Source organism: Vanacampus margaritifer, chromosome 4, assembly GCF_051991255.1.
Source record: "Vanacampus margaritifer isolate UIUO_Vmar chromosome 4, RoL_Vmar_1.0, whole genome shotgun sequence".
NCBI classification, from domain to species: Eukaryota; Metazoa; Chordata; class Actinopteri; order Syngnathiformes; family Syngnathidae; genus Vanacampus; species Vanacampus margaritifer.
Window position 1 is genome coordinate 13,029,140 of NC_135435.1, and position 17,584 is coordinate 13,046,723.

General features: G+C 37.9%; 1 protein-coding gene across 1 annotated transcript in view; it reads right to left on the bottom strand.

Moving 5' to 3' along the window:
- Nucleotides 1–1,550: 1,550 nt before the first annotated feature.
- The window catches only part of tnfaip8l3 (tumor necrosis factor, alpha-induced protein 8-like 3), a 28,030-nt gene continuing 11,996 nt past the window's right edge, over nt 1,551–17,584 (bottom strand). The window contains exon 2 of the mRNA XM_077564728.1: nt 1,551–4,216. Coding sequence (XP_077420854.1) covers nt 3,654–4,216 — 563 coding nt within the window. The 3' untranslated portion in view covers nt 1,551–3,653. The remainder of the gene's footprint in view (nt 4,217–17,584) is intronic.

Here is a 17,584-nt window from a genome sequence, read left to right on the forward strand (position 1 = left end):
AATGTGTGGTAATGGTCAGGGGGGCAATAGGCGCACACTAACAGCCACACTTCCGTCAGCCTGCCCCAGGGCAGCTGTAGCTACTAAAGTAGTTTACCGCCACCAGTATTTGTATTTTCCCTGCGAATGGTTGGCTATACTACTACTGTCTATCCTATAGACAGACTGCCATGCAACATGCCAACTCCACACAGAAGGACCAGAGCCTGGATTAAAACCCCAAACCTCAGATATTGACAGTATCTATATCAGGGGTCACCAACCTGGTGCCCATGGGTAGGTATGATATACGGGCAACCCGCGGGTCTTTTGAACAATAGTTATGTAGGGACGGGACTTGGAAGTTGTTTTTAGCATTTGCTAAACTCTATATGCTTAACATCAGCTGCTAGCTTTGTTTTCTAACTGCTGTGCAATTGCATACTGTCCCTGTCAAATAAACTAACAAAATGTAATGAAACATTAACAGTAACTCTTCAGAATTTTTATCACAACAATACTGACACCTTGCGTTTGGTGACTGAAAGTACATGTACTCGTCTGATAATATTTGCCGTCATGGTACAGTATTATTGTAGAGATGTGGTGGTCGTGAGGACAAGCGGTTTAGATTATATATATATATACACACACACCTAATTAGTTTGTCTATTTCAGTAACGTAATGCAACGTTTGTCTGCTTTTCTGTAGCCCTCCTTTCTAGTTTATAAATAAATTTTGTTTTTATAACATGCTCAAAGGCAAACCTCCTCTTTTGAGCCTTCAAAGACTACTTAATAACTCATATCAGAACGTTTTCATTCCTTTCAAGTCTCTCCCAACTGTATTGAAAACATGTTATTTTTACTAGCACTTTGCTAGAAAACATCTTATTCTGCCACAAACTGCTCGCTTGCTTATTCCAAATGCACTTTGTGGTCACCAGATCATGACAGATATGATTGTGATGTTTTCTTTGTTCTAGTTGACTATTTTGTCATCGTTTTTATATATATATATATATGTATATAAGTGTGCTTGAATGATTCTTCAATTACAATGTGTTGCACATAAAAGTTAAATAAAAATTGTACTTTAATATTTCTAAAAGATTAAATGTGAATGTATTGAACTTAAAAGTGAAACTACTGTAAACAGAATTTAGGTAGTGCTTCTATTGCATAACACTAGAGGGAGCCCAAGTTCCATATTTGGGGAATTGCTGTAATCTAATGTAGTGTGTATTAGCATGGGGGTCCAAGCCTGACTCATAGTCGAGGTGGACAGTTTTCAAGTAAAACTAAATGTATTTCTCAACTCTTTTTAATATATATATATATATTTTTTTTTAATGTAGATGAACAATAATCACAGAGCTAACTTTCATGTTTTTTTCTTTTAGTGTAAAAGAATGAAAAGGCAAATACTGCCATAATGTCTGTGGGCCCGAGCACCACAGGGAATCCTGTGAAGCAGAAACAAAAAATTTTATATGATGATATTTCCAAGTGCATGTCGACAAAGTCATGCTTCGCGTGCATCTTTGTGAAGCCAACAGGAAACGTGTGGCCTCGTTCGCAATTTGTGGTTTATTTTCCTGATCCAATCCATCCATATAATTCCTGTCTTGGAGACAATTTTAGCAGAAACAAAAGCAGTAAAGTCTTGAGTGATTCAAGTCTCTGTGTTGTGCAAAAGAGTGGCCGATGTTGGAAGCGTATTTGGCCGTAGCAGTCATGGAAATCGATGTTTTCCCTGATATGCTGCCTAAAAACGTCAATCAATGTTGACAAAGCACGCCAAGAAGAGAGAACCAATCATTTTATTGCTATTATCGTCAGAAAGAAAGACAAGATGACGTTGACAGTAAGTCTTTAATAAAAGACAAGTGATACACTCTGGAGAAATTTGACTTGTCATTGGTTTTATGTACAGATGATTCATGACAGATGGTTCATGCCAAGCCCATACGAGTCCACCACACACGCACGCACGCACACACACGAAGACCAAAAGTGAATACTGTATACCTTAATGCATGTTTTTTTTGGCCTTTAGTGCATTTTTTTGCACACACAAAATAACACAATTGGATATCCGCTTGAGCATTTATTCAATATCTTAGCCATCCAGCTTTAGGTCCATGCACTAGTAACGCGATTCAGCACACTAGTGGAATGACTGGAGTAATGCTTGTCCACTACTGACATCCACTACTAGACACGAGTTCCACAACTTTAGTATGCTATTTAAAAAACTAGTACTACTAGCAATGTGTTAGATGTCAACTTTTAGACTCTTATGTCAACTTATAGAATCTTATGCCACGACTAGAAATAGAGTTTGTATATAGTATGGTGGTATATACAGTTGTGCCCATAGGTTTATATACCAATGTTAAAGTTTATAAACCAATTTAAACTTATGAGCACAACTGTATACACCACCATACTATAAACAAATATAGTTAGTATATAGTATATACAGTTGTGCTCATAAGTTTATATACCAATTAAAACTTACGAGCACAACTGTATGTACCACCATTCACCACTAGTTGGCAGACATACAGCTGTGCTCATAAGTTTACATTGGCATGTAAGTTTACATAGGTATGTTAACTTATGAGCACAACTGGTTCCACACAAATGTGATTGTGGTCACAAGTTTACATAGGTTGGTAAACTTATGAGGACAACTATATATACCATCATTCACCACTAGTTAGCTGGCATACAGCAGTGCTCATAAGTTTACATAGGTGCGTAAGTTTGGTATGTAAGGTATGCTAACTTATGAGCACAACTAGTGACACTAATGTGGTTGTGCTCATAAGTTTACATAGGTTTGTAAACTTATGAGCACAACTGGATATACCACCATTCTTCACTATCTGACAGACGTACAGTTGTGCTCTTAAGTTTACACACCCCTAGGGTAAAACAGTCATTTTACTAATGCACTGAATTGTGTCATGAGTGAAGACAAAGAGCGTACTAGTACATGGACCTTAAGATGACTATCAAATATATTGAATACATGTTTTCTTTTCCATTTCAGCATATAACTAGTACATTTTTGTGTCACTAGGACTTATGTCAATTACAATTTTGCCCCACTAGTAACTATTATGCCAAATTTGTCCTATTAGTAGGGACAAATGGTATACATTTTTAATAGAAAACACATATTGAATTTTTATCAGCGTTCTATGAAGATTTCTTTGGGTTAATTGGCTAGCCCCTGCAAATCCACTTTAAATACTCAAATGGCTTTCTCTAAATCCACAATATCCAGGCCCAGCTAAGATCTTAACTTTCCTAAAAAACAGTCACACAGTCATTACGCTAGAGCACTGAATTGTCTTACGAGTGAGGACAAAGAGCGTACTACTGTAGTACATGGACCTTGAGCTGTATATCAAGGATATGGAATAAACGTCTTGCCGTGAACGCATACGTGACACATATTGTCCAAGTGTGTGTGGAGAGACGTGGTCCAAATGAAACAACCCTCAACGACCCCCAGCTGCAGGATGTTACAACAAGCTCCATGGAAACAGATGCAGGAAACAGGAAGTTGACAGTGAGAAAGGAGGAAGTGACGCAAACAGTTTAGGAAAGTGAACAGGAAGCGGTCCGGAGTGACGTGGCGGCGCCAGAAAGGTGAAAGGTTAAAGCGTCCCCTCATCCAGCAGTTTGTTGATGCCGTTGCAGATCTTCCTCAGAGACAGTCTGTACTCGTCTCCGTCCCCGTACAGCTCCGCCAGGAACTCGCCGTGGGCGAAATGGTTGAAAACGTGGTCGATGCGAGCGTGCGAGCGAGCCGTCAGGTGCTGCTCGACCAGCGCGTGAAGCAGGTCCCGGCACTCCAGCAGGAGCTCGGACAGAATATTCCGGTCAAAGGTGTATTCCACCTCGTAGAAGGACACCGCCGTCATGGCCGCCTGGTTCATCTTCTTCTTGAAGCGCTCCACCGTGTCCAGCTCGTCGGGGCTGAACTGGTGGTTGCGGTACAGGATGCCGATCTTCAGGGCGATCTTGATGACGTCCTTGATGATCTTGTGGGCTTCTTTCTTGCTTTTGGTGAACTCGCGACTGGTCTTGTACAGCTCATCCAGGATCTCGCTGCTGGTGTCGTCCGTCAGCATGTTGGCCACCACCATGGTCGCCATCTTGCTCAGGATCTTCTTCTGGGCCTGCAGAGCCAAGGAGCGCGAGTTGAAGCTTTCGTGTCCTTGGGGAAGGAGAGGAAAGAGCAAGAAATGAGAAGGATGGTCAAAAATACGAGGTGCTAGGTTTTATAGCTTGGCTGTTGATGCAGTTTCCTGGCGTGGCAAAAGTACTCTTACTCTGCGCTTAAGTAGAAGTACAAATTCTTAAACTGAATAATAATAATAATAAAAAAAAAAACTCTGGTAAAAGTAAAAATAATAATTCTATTCCTGTACTTAAAGACCTTGAAGAGCAGGGACACCCAAAGTCCGGTCCGGAGCGACCCGTTTAAAAAAAAAAAATATATATATATATATATATATATATATATATTTTTTTTTTATTGGCTCACAGCATATTCAAATAATAGATCAGAAACATTGTATTATAAGGTTACGAGAAAAAAATGATGAAAGATATCATCAATATTAAAAAAAAGCATATCTAATGTAAAAAACTTTAATGATACACTTTTTAGTTTAAATTATTGATTAAATGAAATAAAAATGTCACAACTAAAATTGTACAAATAAATAAATAAAATCAATATTACCATACATATTTTCTAAAAGTTGATTAATACATTATACGCAATGGCTATTATTATTTAGAAAAAAAATGAAAATGAAAACAAAATAGTTAAATATTACAATTTCACTAAAAAAGACGATTCACTGCTTTTGTGCACAGGCCAGCTTTGACGCCATCTGGTGGCATCTTGGTGCCAAGGAAATATGTTGACATGACTTTCATGTAAACATTGGTGGTGCTTTGCTGCCATTTTGTAACGTCCCACAGTTACGGTAACTATAAACCTTTATTTGACGGGTGTGTCAGCTTTTCAGAATGTTTCCCTCTAGAGGTGGTCCGTCATAATAGACACGAATCACGCTGTTGTGTACGCGCTAGTTAGCATTGGCTCAACTTTTATGCAATCAAAACATGTTCCCATTGCTTTGCTAACTTTGTAAGGAGGAACCAAAAATTGCAAAATCAGTTAGGGAAAACACCCAAAGCATACACTTTTTTTTTCATGTTAGATGGAGAATCTGTGAACACCATTATGTCTTTTTATTTTTATTTATTTATTTATTTTACATCTCCTTATCTGTAGCTATTAAATGTAGTAACAAGCTTATTTTGGCAAAGTAAGCAGTAGAACCAACATATATATGTTTTCAAATGTAGGAAGCAGACAATTCTCATGTCATGTACTTGAAAAATTGACTTAAATATACACCCCACCGACAACTCCTACTAGCTTTCCTAAGCAGATCTTTACACAACTGTGGAAATAAGTCACTGTGTAGTGTGGAGCTGAACAGATGTGCTGTACAGTAGTGCGGTGCAAGCACATTCTATAACAGGGCGGCGGCCTTCTTGGAGTTGGCAGCAATGCGGTGGGCTGACTGAGGGGGGAATGATTACTATCTACTGTGGAGAACATCAAACAGCTGCAGCGTGATAACAACGCGTCTGCACACTGTCTGTCCACATGCTTCACAGCTGTGCACGCGTGGCTGTGACTATACTTAGCCAATCTTGTCAAGAACAGTGATGTTTGACATGTGGATGCGCCGAGTTGGATAATGAAAGGCTTATTTTATTTCATTACGCAGCATATGTCACACTGTGACAATATTATTGAGATTGACAGTTGGGGAATTGGTAGCATGCTAGCAACACTGTTTGGGCACAAGTATTGGGACACAAGCAAGTTAATAAGTATATTTTATTCGTGCAATGAGTGCTTCATGTCGTTAATAGAATAGAATAGACTTATACAGTACACAATACAGAAACAAATACAGTACATGAAAAACCAAATGGAAACAATCTAGACTTACTGTGATGTTTATAAGTTGGAAGACAATTTCAATTACACCAAAGCAGCATTTAATACTTTAATACTAAACCAGTTTTTGCCGCAGTTAACTGAAGCATGATGTGAGACATGAACTCTTTTACCGCCAAAAAAACGTTTAATGACGTTTACTAAAATCCAAATGAATGCCGCCAAAAACGTTAATTGACGTTTACTACGGGGGTGGGGCATGGGGGGAGGGGGGTGTTGCTTTAACAATGTGCAGTGGAAGTTGTTGCGCAGCGCTGCCTACTCAATGGACTTGTGAAATCACAAACATCTACTAACTATGACCAGCAGATGGCAGCATTGTATCTCTTTTCAATGTTCTGCCGGTGTATGCAATTGCAATGAAACATGACCGATCTTAGGAAATAGAACGTTTTCAAGGATGACATGAATGATCAAAGCATTTGTCACATTAAATAAAATTCACAGAGCGTCATTAAACAAAAAATATTAGTGTCAAAGTCACTGTTGTGCACAAAAAGTATCTTTTCACAAAAAGCTCGTTTTCTCCTTTTCTTTTAAATTTTCACTCAAATGACCTATTTTCAAATGGTGATTACTAAAGAACGGAAAGAGGTTGAAACATACTTTTTTTAATGAAAGAATGGAACGCGATCTTTCATTTGGTACGTCGCATGTTTGTCTAGTTAAAGTGTACAATATTCTACTTGCCTTGAAAGATGAGTTAAAATGCCCGAAATCGACTGGCACTATCGGGGTTTTTTTTTGGATAACGTGTGGCAGTAAAATAGTTAATTGTAGTCAAGCAATCACTCAGTGTGTAATTGCTGCCATCTTTATTTCCTTTGAAATACGATGCTTTTATTTTGACATGTTAAACCGGACGTTTCGGGCTTACAGCAACTCCGAAAATTTTACGCAGCAATGGGGTACATGCCGCGGAGGAGGCGGGACTTCCGACTTCCTGGTTTTCACACATCAGCTTTGTTTCTGTTTCCTGTTTGCGACGTGTGGTCCGCGTCCCAATTCTTGCGCTTCCGCCTTTGTGCCCCTCTGTTGCGCAATCCCGTCGACGGGTGTCAATGTGTCGTGTGTAAAAGACATTAAAGACATTTTTATAAAATATATAAGTTAAATATATCGAAAATAAACATCTAAAATATAAAAAACAGCTAAAATAAACACATAGTGCCAAGAAACCATACACCCATCTTGCAGTAGCACAATCCCTTCTATCCCTGAGCAACCAGTGTTACCTACTACAGTTGTTTAATGCCTTTATTGCTGTGGGATAAAAGCTGTTTCTGAATCTATTTATTCTATGTTGTCTGCCTGACTGTATGTATTTGATGATGATTTGAAATGTTCATTCATCCAGAACAACATTTTTTCCCCCAAAGGTGTCCTGCAACTTGAACAGCATTTTAATGTGAGTCATTATAGTGGTACTTGGAGAGCTAAGTATTTTATGAGGTGGCACTTGCACAGTGTAAAAAGGTTGAGGACCACTGTAGCACATCATTTGAACATGGTGGTGTGTGTGCGGGTGCATGCGTACCCACAAGAGGCTCAAAGCTGCACCGCCACATGCAGACGAAAGCCGATCGGTGGCATTTCGTGAGTTAGTTTAAGGCAAAATGACATTTCATGCACATCATTAGCCCAGCATGACATTTAGCAACAAAAAGAAAATGTCTGTCTGCAATCATTTCAAAATACAAATGATGGCATGTGGCCTCTGTGTGCTCTTTCGCATGGCATCATGGGAGGTCGAGTCGGACCTCTGAAGAGGCTCAACAGCAGGGGGGGAGGTTGGTTTGCGGTTGTCAAACACACAACTACAGACACATTAAATATTTTTTGGGGGGGTTGATAGCAAATGTCGCTCAGAAACTGGTTGAGGCTAGTGCGCTCGGTTCACTATTGGCTGTTTGGATACCCCCTAAATTGGATGCTCAGGGCCCGACATCCTTGTGCACCCCCCTCCCCTCCCACACACACACTTTACACGCCACTGTCCCTGACTTACTGTTGCTTTAAGCCTACTGCCAAAACTGTTGAATACTAGTTTGACAGCAGTTACTTGTTTCATCCCAGCTGTGCGCATTGAAATAAATTTAGATGTCACAACATGGATGTCATGGTTCACATGATATTTCAGTAGCACAATCCGGATGTAACAACATGGTCTTCATTAGGCAGATCCACGCTTCACATCAACAGGCTCTTTATCACTGTCATTTCCTGTTTCTCTGAAGCACCTCTTTGTACTTGCGAGCCGCTGATATTCCTAAAGCAAACTGGAATGATTTGTGAAAGCACACTGATGGAAGCAACAGCTTTGCAAACTACAAAGAATGTGTGCACTGTCAACTTCGAAAATGAATCACTGATGAGTGAAATCTGTTGTCAGAGCTGAAATAACACATGCAAACACCGGAGGTGGAAAAAGTACTCACTATCTGTACTTGTAATGAAGTGCAAAAGTAAAAATGTTTTTCTTTCTGTCTATTGCAAAGGTATAATATCCATTTTCATACAGAAAACAAAAATAGCTTTCCTTTATTAACTCACTCACTGCCATTGACGGCTATAAACGTCAAAAAATAATTTGAACTATTTCTATTAGTTTAACTTTTTTTCCACTTTTGTCAACAAGAGTATGAAAACCTAGAATATTTTTTTATTGTACATTTAGAACAGATATAACATTTGTGATTAATCATGAATTAGCTATTGAAATCAAGCAATTAATTAATATTAAAAATTTTAATCGGCTGACACAATTTCCAAAAAACGGGGAAAAAAATTATTAAAAATTAGGGACATCAGGCGATTACAATTTGTAATCATAACTTATCGCATGACTTCAGTAGTTAACTCACGATTAATCACAAATCTGTTTTAAATGTACAGTAAAAATACTAGGTTTTCATACACTAGTTGATAAAAGTGGGATTTTTTTTTAACTAATAGAAATAGTTCAAATGAATTTTTGACGTCTATAGCCGTCATTGGCAGTGAATTAGTTAACTTGCCTAGTTTTGAGAAAAGGGCTGAAATGATTAATTGACTAACCTTATAATCTATAAGAAAAAGAGTTGAAGCACAATCTGTGCCTCAAAGCTTCATAGTGATCATTTTTCCACATGGACTAATATTACTGCAGACTCACACATCACTCCATGTTGAAATAAGTTTGTGTGATGGTGGTCAGCCAGGAGGAAAAAATTATTAAAAGACAGAAAATGTCCAACGTTTCGGCTTATTTCTGATTTTAAAACGAATTACAAACAACTAACGTACCACAGCAGCGCCTCTACAATGGCTAATGCAAGGTATTAATGATAGCCAATTGGCTAACGGTTAGCTAGTTAAACAGCCAGCTACTAATCTGAGTTTACTCTCATTCACAGACGTCCACATCATTCACCAGGCTGGCACCAACCTTTTAAAGCCACACACACTCAAAATCATAGAAATGATGTGTTGAACGTGAGGACGTTGACCTCAAGTACACAACAACAGCATTTGCACCTGACACAAACATGCTAAATCAAAATGTATCCCATAAATTGGGAAAAAAATCTGTAGAAAAATGTATTCAAAATATTTTCAATAGCTTTAGCCCTGGCCGGGAAAAAAAAATACTGGGCATGCTTGCAGTTAACTTTACCGCTTTCTATTTATGGGTTTCATACATCGTGTCATCATTCGTGTAGTATAAAAAAGTATCTAGCCTACTTTGACCAAGTAAAGAATAGAAAGTACAGATATACTCAAGTAAAGTATACCTAAAACATCTACTTAAGTCCAATGACAAAGCATTTTTGCTTGTTTCTTCCCACCAGTGACAAACACCCATCGTGAAGTTATTCCTTGAGGCCAAAATGTGCCAATCACGTCCTTGAAACCAGGCTACGCTACCTTTTCAAAGAAAACGCTTCTCGTAAAAAATAAATAAATGTGTCAGCTTTGTCAGGGCGGACAGACTGCAGAGGGACGACGGACCACCCACCCACCCTTACGCGCATGGTCATGGAACAAATTAGCACCACCGTTAATTTAATCTAACTTTGTGACACCAATCCTGGGACTTTTCTGACACACCTTGTGAAATTGCAATGAACTCTTGATGAAGTTGATGCACACTTTCAAAATGGTTACAACAATGGAAGTTGATTTTTGACGTCGGATTAGGAAGGTGGCTGTTGACGAGACTGACCTCTTTGTTCCGCCTGATGTTTTTGGAGTGCTGAGTCAACACTTTTTGTTGCATTACATAAAAATATGCATGCAGTGCGGAACATGGAGAGCAGCCAAAGCTGCCCTGCGAAAAATTACATGGCACCGTCGACAAAGAACATCTGGTTTTAGTTTTGCACTTTTAGTATGGCAAGGATTAGTAATAGGAAATATATGTAGAGGAAACTAAATATAAGCCGTAAACCTAACACTTAATCAAGTTAACATTTTAACAAGACAGGGAACACAAATTTAGTCAGCAGATTAGTGAACGGCTCCTAAATCGCTGCTGTAACCATCGTATATCTTTGATTTTATGGCGTGATGCAGCTGATATGTCCAAAAGGAATGTGACATCAAAAGCGACCATAGTCAAGACATAACAACATTCTGCCTTTAGATGTCCAACATTTTTGGTGAATCGCATATTTTAATAGATCAAACTGTAAAGATACCACAAACTATGATCCCGAAACACTTACAACATTACCCTTAAAAAAAAAATGGATCACAGATGATCTGATTTTTTTTAAAAAAAATGCAGTAAAAGTGCGCATATGCTATATACATGCACATGCGGAAAAGACTCTCTGTTGCTTAGAGGATTATAACTACTGTGAAGTTCAGAAATGAGTAAGATTTAAGTTACACATTTGTACATTTTTATATGTACAAGTAGATAAAGTGACGTGTTGAATTTGCTGTTCTAATTCACTTGCATTTACCTAAAGTTTGCTAGCTCCTGATTGGTTAGTGTTAGTCAGCTGAGGAGTGGTCAGAAAGCGTTGTCGCTCTTAAATTCACTTAAATCTTACTCATTTCTGAACCCTTACACTACCACAACATTTTTTGTTATGCCGGTCTATGGCATTTTCCATTGAGTGTTAGCATTAAGCCAGCAGACTTTCATATACAGTAGCCTACAGTAAGGGTTATTTAAGTCAGTTAAAGTACACAAACGTACATGTGTAAAAGAAGAAAACGGAGTGGCATCAAATGTGCTTCTGTTTTTGTTTTTTTTTAAATGTAGCCTCAAGTCTCAATTACTTTAAGTTTCAATTAAATTGAGTAAATAAAAAAATCATGCTCATTTTTAATATTTCATTTTATAATTAATTTAAATGTAATCAATATACAATTATTTACATTTTAATGTATATAAAAAACAGTTTTTGCTAATATTGTGTATTATGTATAATAACACCATTAGCACATGGTTTAATTAGTTAAATGAAGTTTTAACTGACCAATTTAAGAAAAAAATTGAATTGATGTAAAATTTAAAATAAAATAAAAAATTGGCAAATTGCTTCCTTCATAATGTTTTCCATTTATATAATTAGAATTTTGAAACCAACTATTTAACAAAATCAAATGTGAATGCATATAGAAAACTTCTAACTAAATGAACAACTAACTGAATGAGATAATTTTACAAAACACAATAATGAGTCAAATAACCAATTTTAGGGAAAAACAGGTAAATGTATGCACCGAATAGTACAGCCTGTCTTCCCTGCAACTCGTCAGAATGTTTTTGCCGTGCTTCTCCGCGGCTCCCCCAAAAAAATCCTGCCTGAATCAGATATCTCACACATATACACCAACGCGCAAACACGCACGCCTTGCTGGTGACAACATGCAGATGTTTAGCATTGGATGACACCAGGTGACGCACCGCAGGTGCGTGTGTTGTTTTGCTGCAGGTTACAAAAACACTCACAGACCATGACGTGTGGTCATGGTTTATGTGCTGTGCACACACAAAGGCACACATTATATTTACCTCAGCATGAGGACCTTTATGTCCCCCTCTAAATATTATTGGTACAAACAGTCAGTCAAAGAACTGATGTGCTGTGGGTAGGAGTGTTGTTGGCAAGTGATGATTGTCGCATCTCCGAAATACATTTTCTATTTAACTACCTTTCTCCATTGCAGTCAATGTTCCTCAGACGTGACAGGCCCATAAGGCTTCATTGAATCTTTTGAAATGTCACAGTGATGAGAATTGCTGAAATGTTATTGCTTGTTGGTGCTTTGGGAGGCATTCAGATATACAGTTGAAGAGGTTTGAGTGAAACGCAAGGCTTCACGTTATATCATATCATGTGACTGAGATGAGCACTCTTGAAACTGTTGGGTTAAATGTAACCCGAAATGGCGACCCAGCCCAAAATCTAATCTTCCACTCTTAAAGGGGAAGCCAACCCACACAAAAATTCTTGCCAATTATGTTCTATGCAGCTCCACTAGTCTAAATACGGTATTCTGGTTAATATTGTGTATGGGTGGGAATCTTTGAATGTCTCACGATTCGAATCGATTGCGATTTTTGGGTCTGCGATTTGATTCAGAATCGATTTTCGATTAAGAATGATTTTCGATTCAAAATGATTTTATTGACAATGATTTTTGCTTCAATCTATAGATGTGCAAGGAATTGTAATGATCTACTCCAGTCTGACTCGCTAATGCTAATTAGCGCGCTACTCGCGTCACTTTTATTACTCAAAATATATATATTTTTTTATTGGAATAACTTGACTATTGAATAACGTGACTTTTTCCTTCTACTCTCTAATGTGGCTACAACTTAACAGTGTATTAGACCGCGTGGAACCACACTGCCCCTCAGTGGCCAAACCGGGTACAACATGAATAGCGTTCCAAATAAAGGCACACACAGACAAAAGCAAGACAGTATAAAATAATTTCAATAAAATCGATTTGGGGACATTTAAAATCAATTGTGAATTGTACTAAATGAGAATCGATTTTTTGGCACATCCCTGATATTGTGTTAGTGGAATATGAGCTAAGCAGCAAAATCCAGCGATTTTTATGACTATCAGAAGGTGGCCATTTCGCCACTTGCTGTCGACTGAAGATGACATCACAGTTGATGACATCACAGTCGCAAGAGAGGAGCAACTGTGCCGTCATCTTCAGTCGACAGCAAGTGGCAACATGGCTGCCCCCTGAGATGGATAAAAACGGCTGGATATTGCTTCATAACTTAAGAAATGCTTAACGTTGACTTCCCTTTCAACTGCGGGGTCAAAATAATTAACCAAACCTTGGGTAAAAGTAACCTTATTTTCTCAAAATCTTCACCTAACCTGCGAGTGGGTTATAGGAAAGCCTCCCGGCTTTAAAAAAAAATTCAGACTCTGATGATCAAAAAACTGTTGTGTCTTTGTGTGGCTCTGTATCATTGGACTGGTACCGGTTTGAGGTGGTTGGGGTTGAGTTATCTTTGTAAAGACTGAAAAGTTGACACCGCTCTGGCATGGTCTCTAATGCCATTTAGTTGACCTAAGGTTTGGTCGATGGCAGACAGATCCATTCGTGTGAATCTGGCAAATTATGTCTGCTCATAATGTGGAGAGAAATGCCTGGATATGCTCCCAGTTGTGTCATCCCCGAGGACAAACACAACCACACCAACCTCGCATCAATACTAACAAAATGTCAGAGGAAATTCACTTCAACAGCTTGCCTTTCCCTGTTTTTTCTTCCTGGCCTTATCTTTGCATTACTAATGTTTTTTTGTTGTTGATGTTTTGTTTTTGTTTGTTTTTTTTACACATTTTTGTGGGCTGCGACTGGAAAACAACATTTTAATGAGCTTCTTGGTTAACGAGCCTGACTGGACTGGTGAGGATGGTACACCACAGAGCATTTTCTTAAATTCTAATTCTATGCATATTTTTTTTGCTATTCCTTCTCTCTCCTCCTCTCAGTCTGTCCTGTAAAAATTCCACATCGGCCTATTTTTCACTGTCACATAATGACTCAAACACGCCAGCCCTGCGCGTCACGTGTGCTCTATATGTAAATATGAAGAAGAAAAAAAGTAGGTAATTGCGAAAGAAATGGTCTCCGCAGAGTGGTTAAGTAAGATATCTTGTTCATGGTCACGCCATGTTAAATCTTTTCCAAGGCATTCTGGTCTGAAGGAGGTCATTCACCTCACCATTAACTCATTCACTGCCATTGACGGCTATAGATGTCAAAAATTCATTTGAACTATTTCTGATAGTTTAACATTTTTTCCACTTTTGTTAACAAGAGTATGAAAACCTAGAGAAAAAAAATATTGTACATTTAGAACAGATATAAAATTTGTAATTTATCGTGAGATTAAAAATTGTAATCGCCTGACGCCCCTATTTTTTTGTTATCTTTTATTTTATTTAAAAAAAAAAAGATAAAAGAAAAAAAGATTATTAAAAATTAGGGGCGTCAGGCAATTAAAATTTCCTTTTTTTAAAAAAGAAAAGAAAAAAAGATTATTAAAAATTAGGGGCGTCAAGCAATTAAAATTTCCTTTTTTTTAAAAAGAAAAGAAAAAAAAATTATTAAAAAATGAGGGGCATCAGGCGATTAAAATTTGTAATTGTAGTTAATCGCATGACTTCACTAGTTAATTTTTATTATTAAAAAAAATATTTAAAAATATTTAAAAATTAGGGGCGTCAGGCAATTAATTGCATGACTTCACTAGTTAATTAAAAAAAGATTTAAAAAGAAAATATATATATTTTTAAATTAGAGGCGTCAGGTGATCAAATGTTTAATTGTAATTAATTGCACGACCACTAGTTAACTCACGATTAATCACAAATTTTATATGTGTTCTAAATGTACAATTAAAAAAATCTAGGTTTTCATTCTCTTGTTAACAAAAGTGTGAAAAATGTTAAACTTATAGAACTAGTTACATTCATTTATGGTAGTGAATGAGTTTTAACAACTATTCAAGATGTAGCGGGGCAATCAGAGCTACGGGGTTAATGAATAATTCCCTTTTAATTTCTCTAATGCTTTTCATCATCATCATTCAGCGTGAGTTGAAAGTCCTTTTGCTTTTAGTGGATGTGGATTATTTTACGGTGGCAGAAAGTGGAACACGCAAGTTTTTTATTGGAGGAAATCTTGTAATCCTCTGCTTACTTTGGGAAAAAAGTGACCGTGACAAATGAATGGGCTTTGTGTACAATCTGCTGCTGTTGCACATCGGAATTTATTTCAATGGATGTAGCTCAGCCTATACTCGCATATACTGTAATGTACACTTAAGAATTTGTGTGATTCTCAAGGCATTTGTGTGTCTCCCTTGTAATGACAATGTCCCTAAAGAGTTGAAGCCAAAACAGGAAGTGGCAGGAACGGATTAATACGCTGTTGGCTTGATTGCCTGTCATGAGGATAGTGGAAGAAAGTGACATCATCGACCTCCACCTTAGCTCCCATCACAGCCACTCTGCCCTATGGAGAACGACAGGACCAATCCAGTCCTCCGGGGAGAGTAAGTGCTACTTGGGACATCCTGTCTGATCAGATAGTGGACCTTGTAGGATTGCTGCTCTTTGACCTCTATTTGCTTGAACACTAATGCATCAACCAGCTGCGGACTGCCATTGTTTAGTTCGCACACAACCAGGCCCACTCGGCTGGTTAGTCGGGCATGGGAACTGGCTGCAGGCTTTTTCTGCTTCTTTCGCTCCACTGTGGGAGATTTTCTCTACCACTCTGCTCTGCCAAATCCACATCACGAACACGTAGAACTCACACACAGGAAGCTTTTTGTATATAAACATCAAAAATTGGATTGTTGGCATGTTAACTAAACAAAATAAAGCACAGGGTTTTATGCTAGCATATTTTGTCAGACTTCATTATATTTGGTTGAATATACAATGTTTAAATGACTTCTGATGTATTAAAGTTACCTTTGCTAATTTCTGTGAGCCCAACGATTTACGTTATACAGTAGCATTAAGCTAGCAGACGCAGTTGAACATTCTGGTGTTTAGAAACACAATTTAATTGTATTTTGTTGCAGCTTCATGTGTGTTTATGTAGCACTTAAAGGTAAGATTCGTAACATCAATGCTAATTTCCTTTAGCCCATCAATAGTCAGGTTTCCATCCAGTTGTTTCGAATTTTTTAAGCAAATTTACTGAAAATGCACAAAACGGACATGCAACTTATGCCCGTTTCCATCTGTTCTTCTTTTGCGAATATTGAGATGGGACTCCGCCGCTGTAGGTGGCGGTATACACCAAAGAGATGGGATTCAGTCAATTGAAAGAAGAAGAAAAACAGGAAGCAACTGCGCCGTGCGATGACGTCGTATGTCGAGTATGCCTTTTTAATTCTTGATAAACCGTTTCTTTGCTGTTTTCCATTTACATTTGCATTAATATTCGCTTCTTTAATTAATTAAAAAAAAAATTCAGTTTCGTCGTTCCCCCAAACATACCTTACTTTATCGTCCGCCATTTTTTGTGACTACAAACGTACTGTGACGTTATATCCGGTGAAAACGTGCGACGTGTATCCAATCAAAAAACCTGTTTCCATAGCCAAAATTCTCAATTTCCTTTTTTCGATACGCTTCAAAATACACCTCTTCCAAGCTTAAACTTTTTTTTTTTGGTTCAAAATTTGGACCCTTTTTCGAATTCCTAGCGTTTTTATTCAGTTTTATTGTCTAATTTCTCCCATCTTGCCTCACTCACCTAATCAGGAGCTATTGAGGGTACCTGGGTTCATAACTAAACTAGACGGAGAGGAGAGCGGTTGGGTTTTTCTTCTCCTCATTTGTATTGTTTAGGAAGGCAACAGTATCAGTTGTATTTTGTGTGCTTGTGCGTTTTAGTGTATGAGATTTTGTTGTCATTTAATTTCCACATTTACTGAGGTATCACCCCTTTTGTAGTGACTCATGAGTCATTTTTTTCAAGGTTCACTTATTTTGGTTGTCCGCCATTTTAATAAAATCAGTGAAAATCAGTATTCAGAGATTTAGTGTTTTTTATTTCTTTATCTTTTTTTTTAATTCCCAAGCAGAGACTGTGTATAACAATTTGTTACACGGGGAAACTAACGTGTCACGTTGTACTCTATTTTAGAATTGAGCTGGTCGGCTTTCGTTATATAACATCATAAAGTTGTGTTTAAAAGTTGACATTCTAATACTCACGCATTGAGCGTGACACACGCATTTCTGTCCATTCTCACGCTTTAATTTCTCCCGCTAAGAAAAAGTATCTGTAACCAATATGTTCGGTTGCCCACTGTTCCCTGAAATCCGGAATCGTCCTGTATTTAGAAATGTAAGCGTCAAGGGACGCACTTTGTCCCGTAATATTCATGAGAGCCAAAAATAGTCCGTAAAATGTCAATGGAGTTAATGAACATCAATGTCCTTTATATCAGAGGTCCCCAACCCTGGTCCTCAGGGACCGGTATCCAGCCTGTTTTCCATGCCTCCCACAGCCAACACAGGTGATTCATAT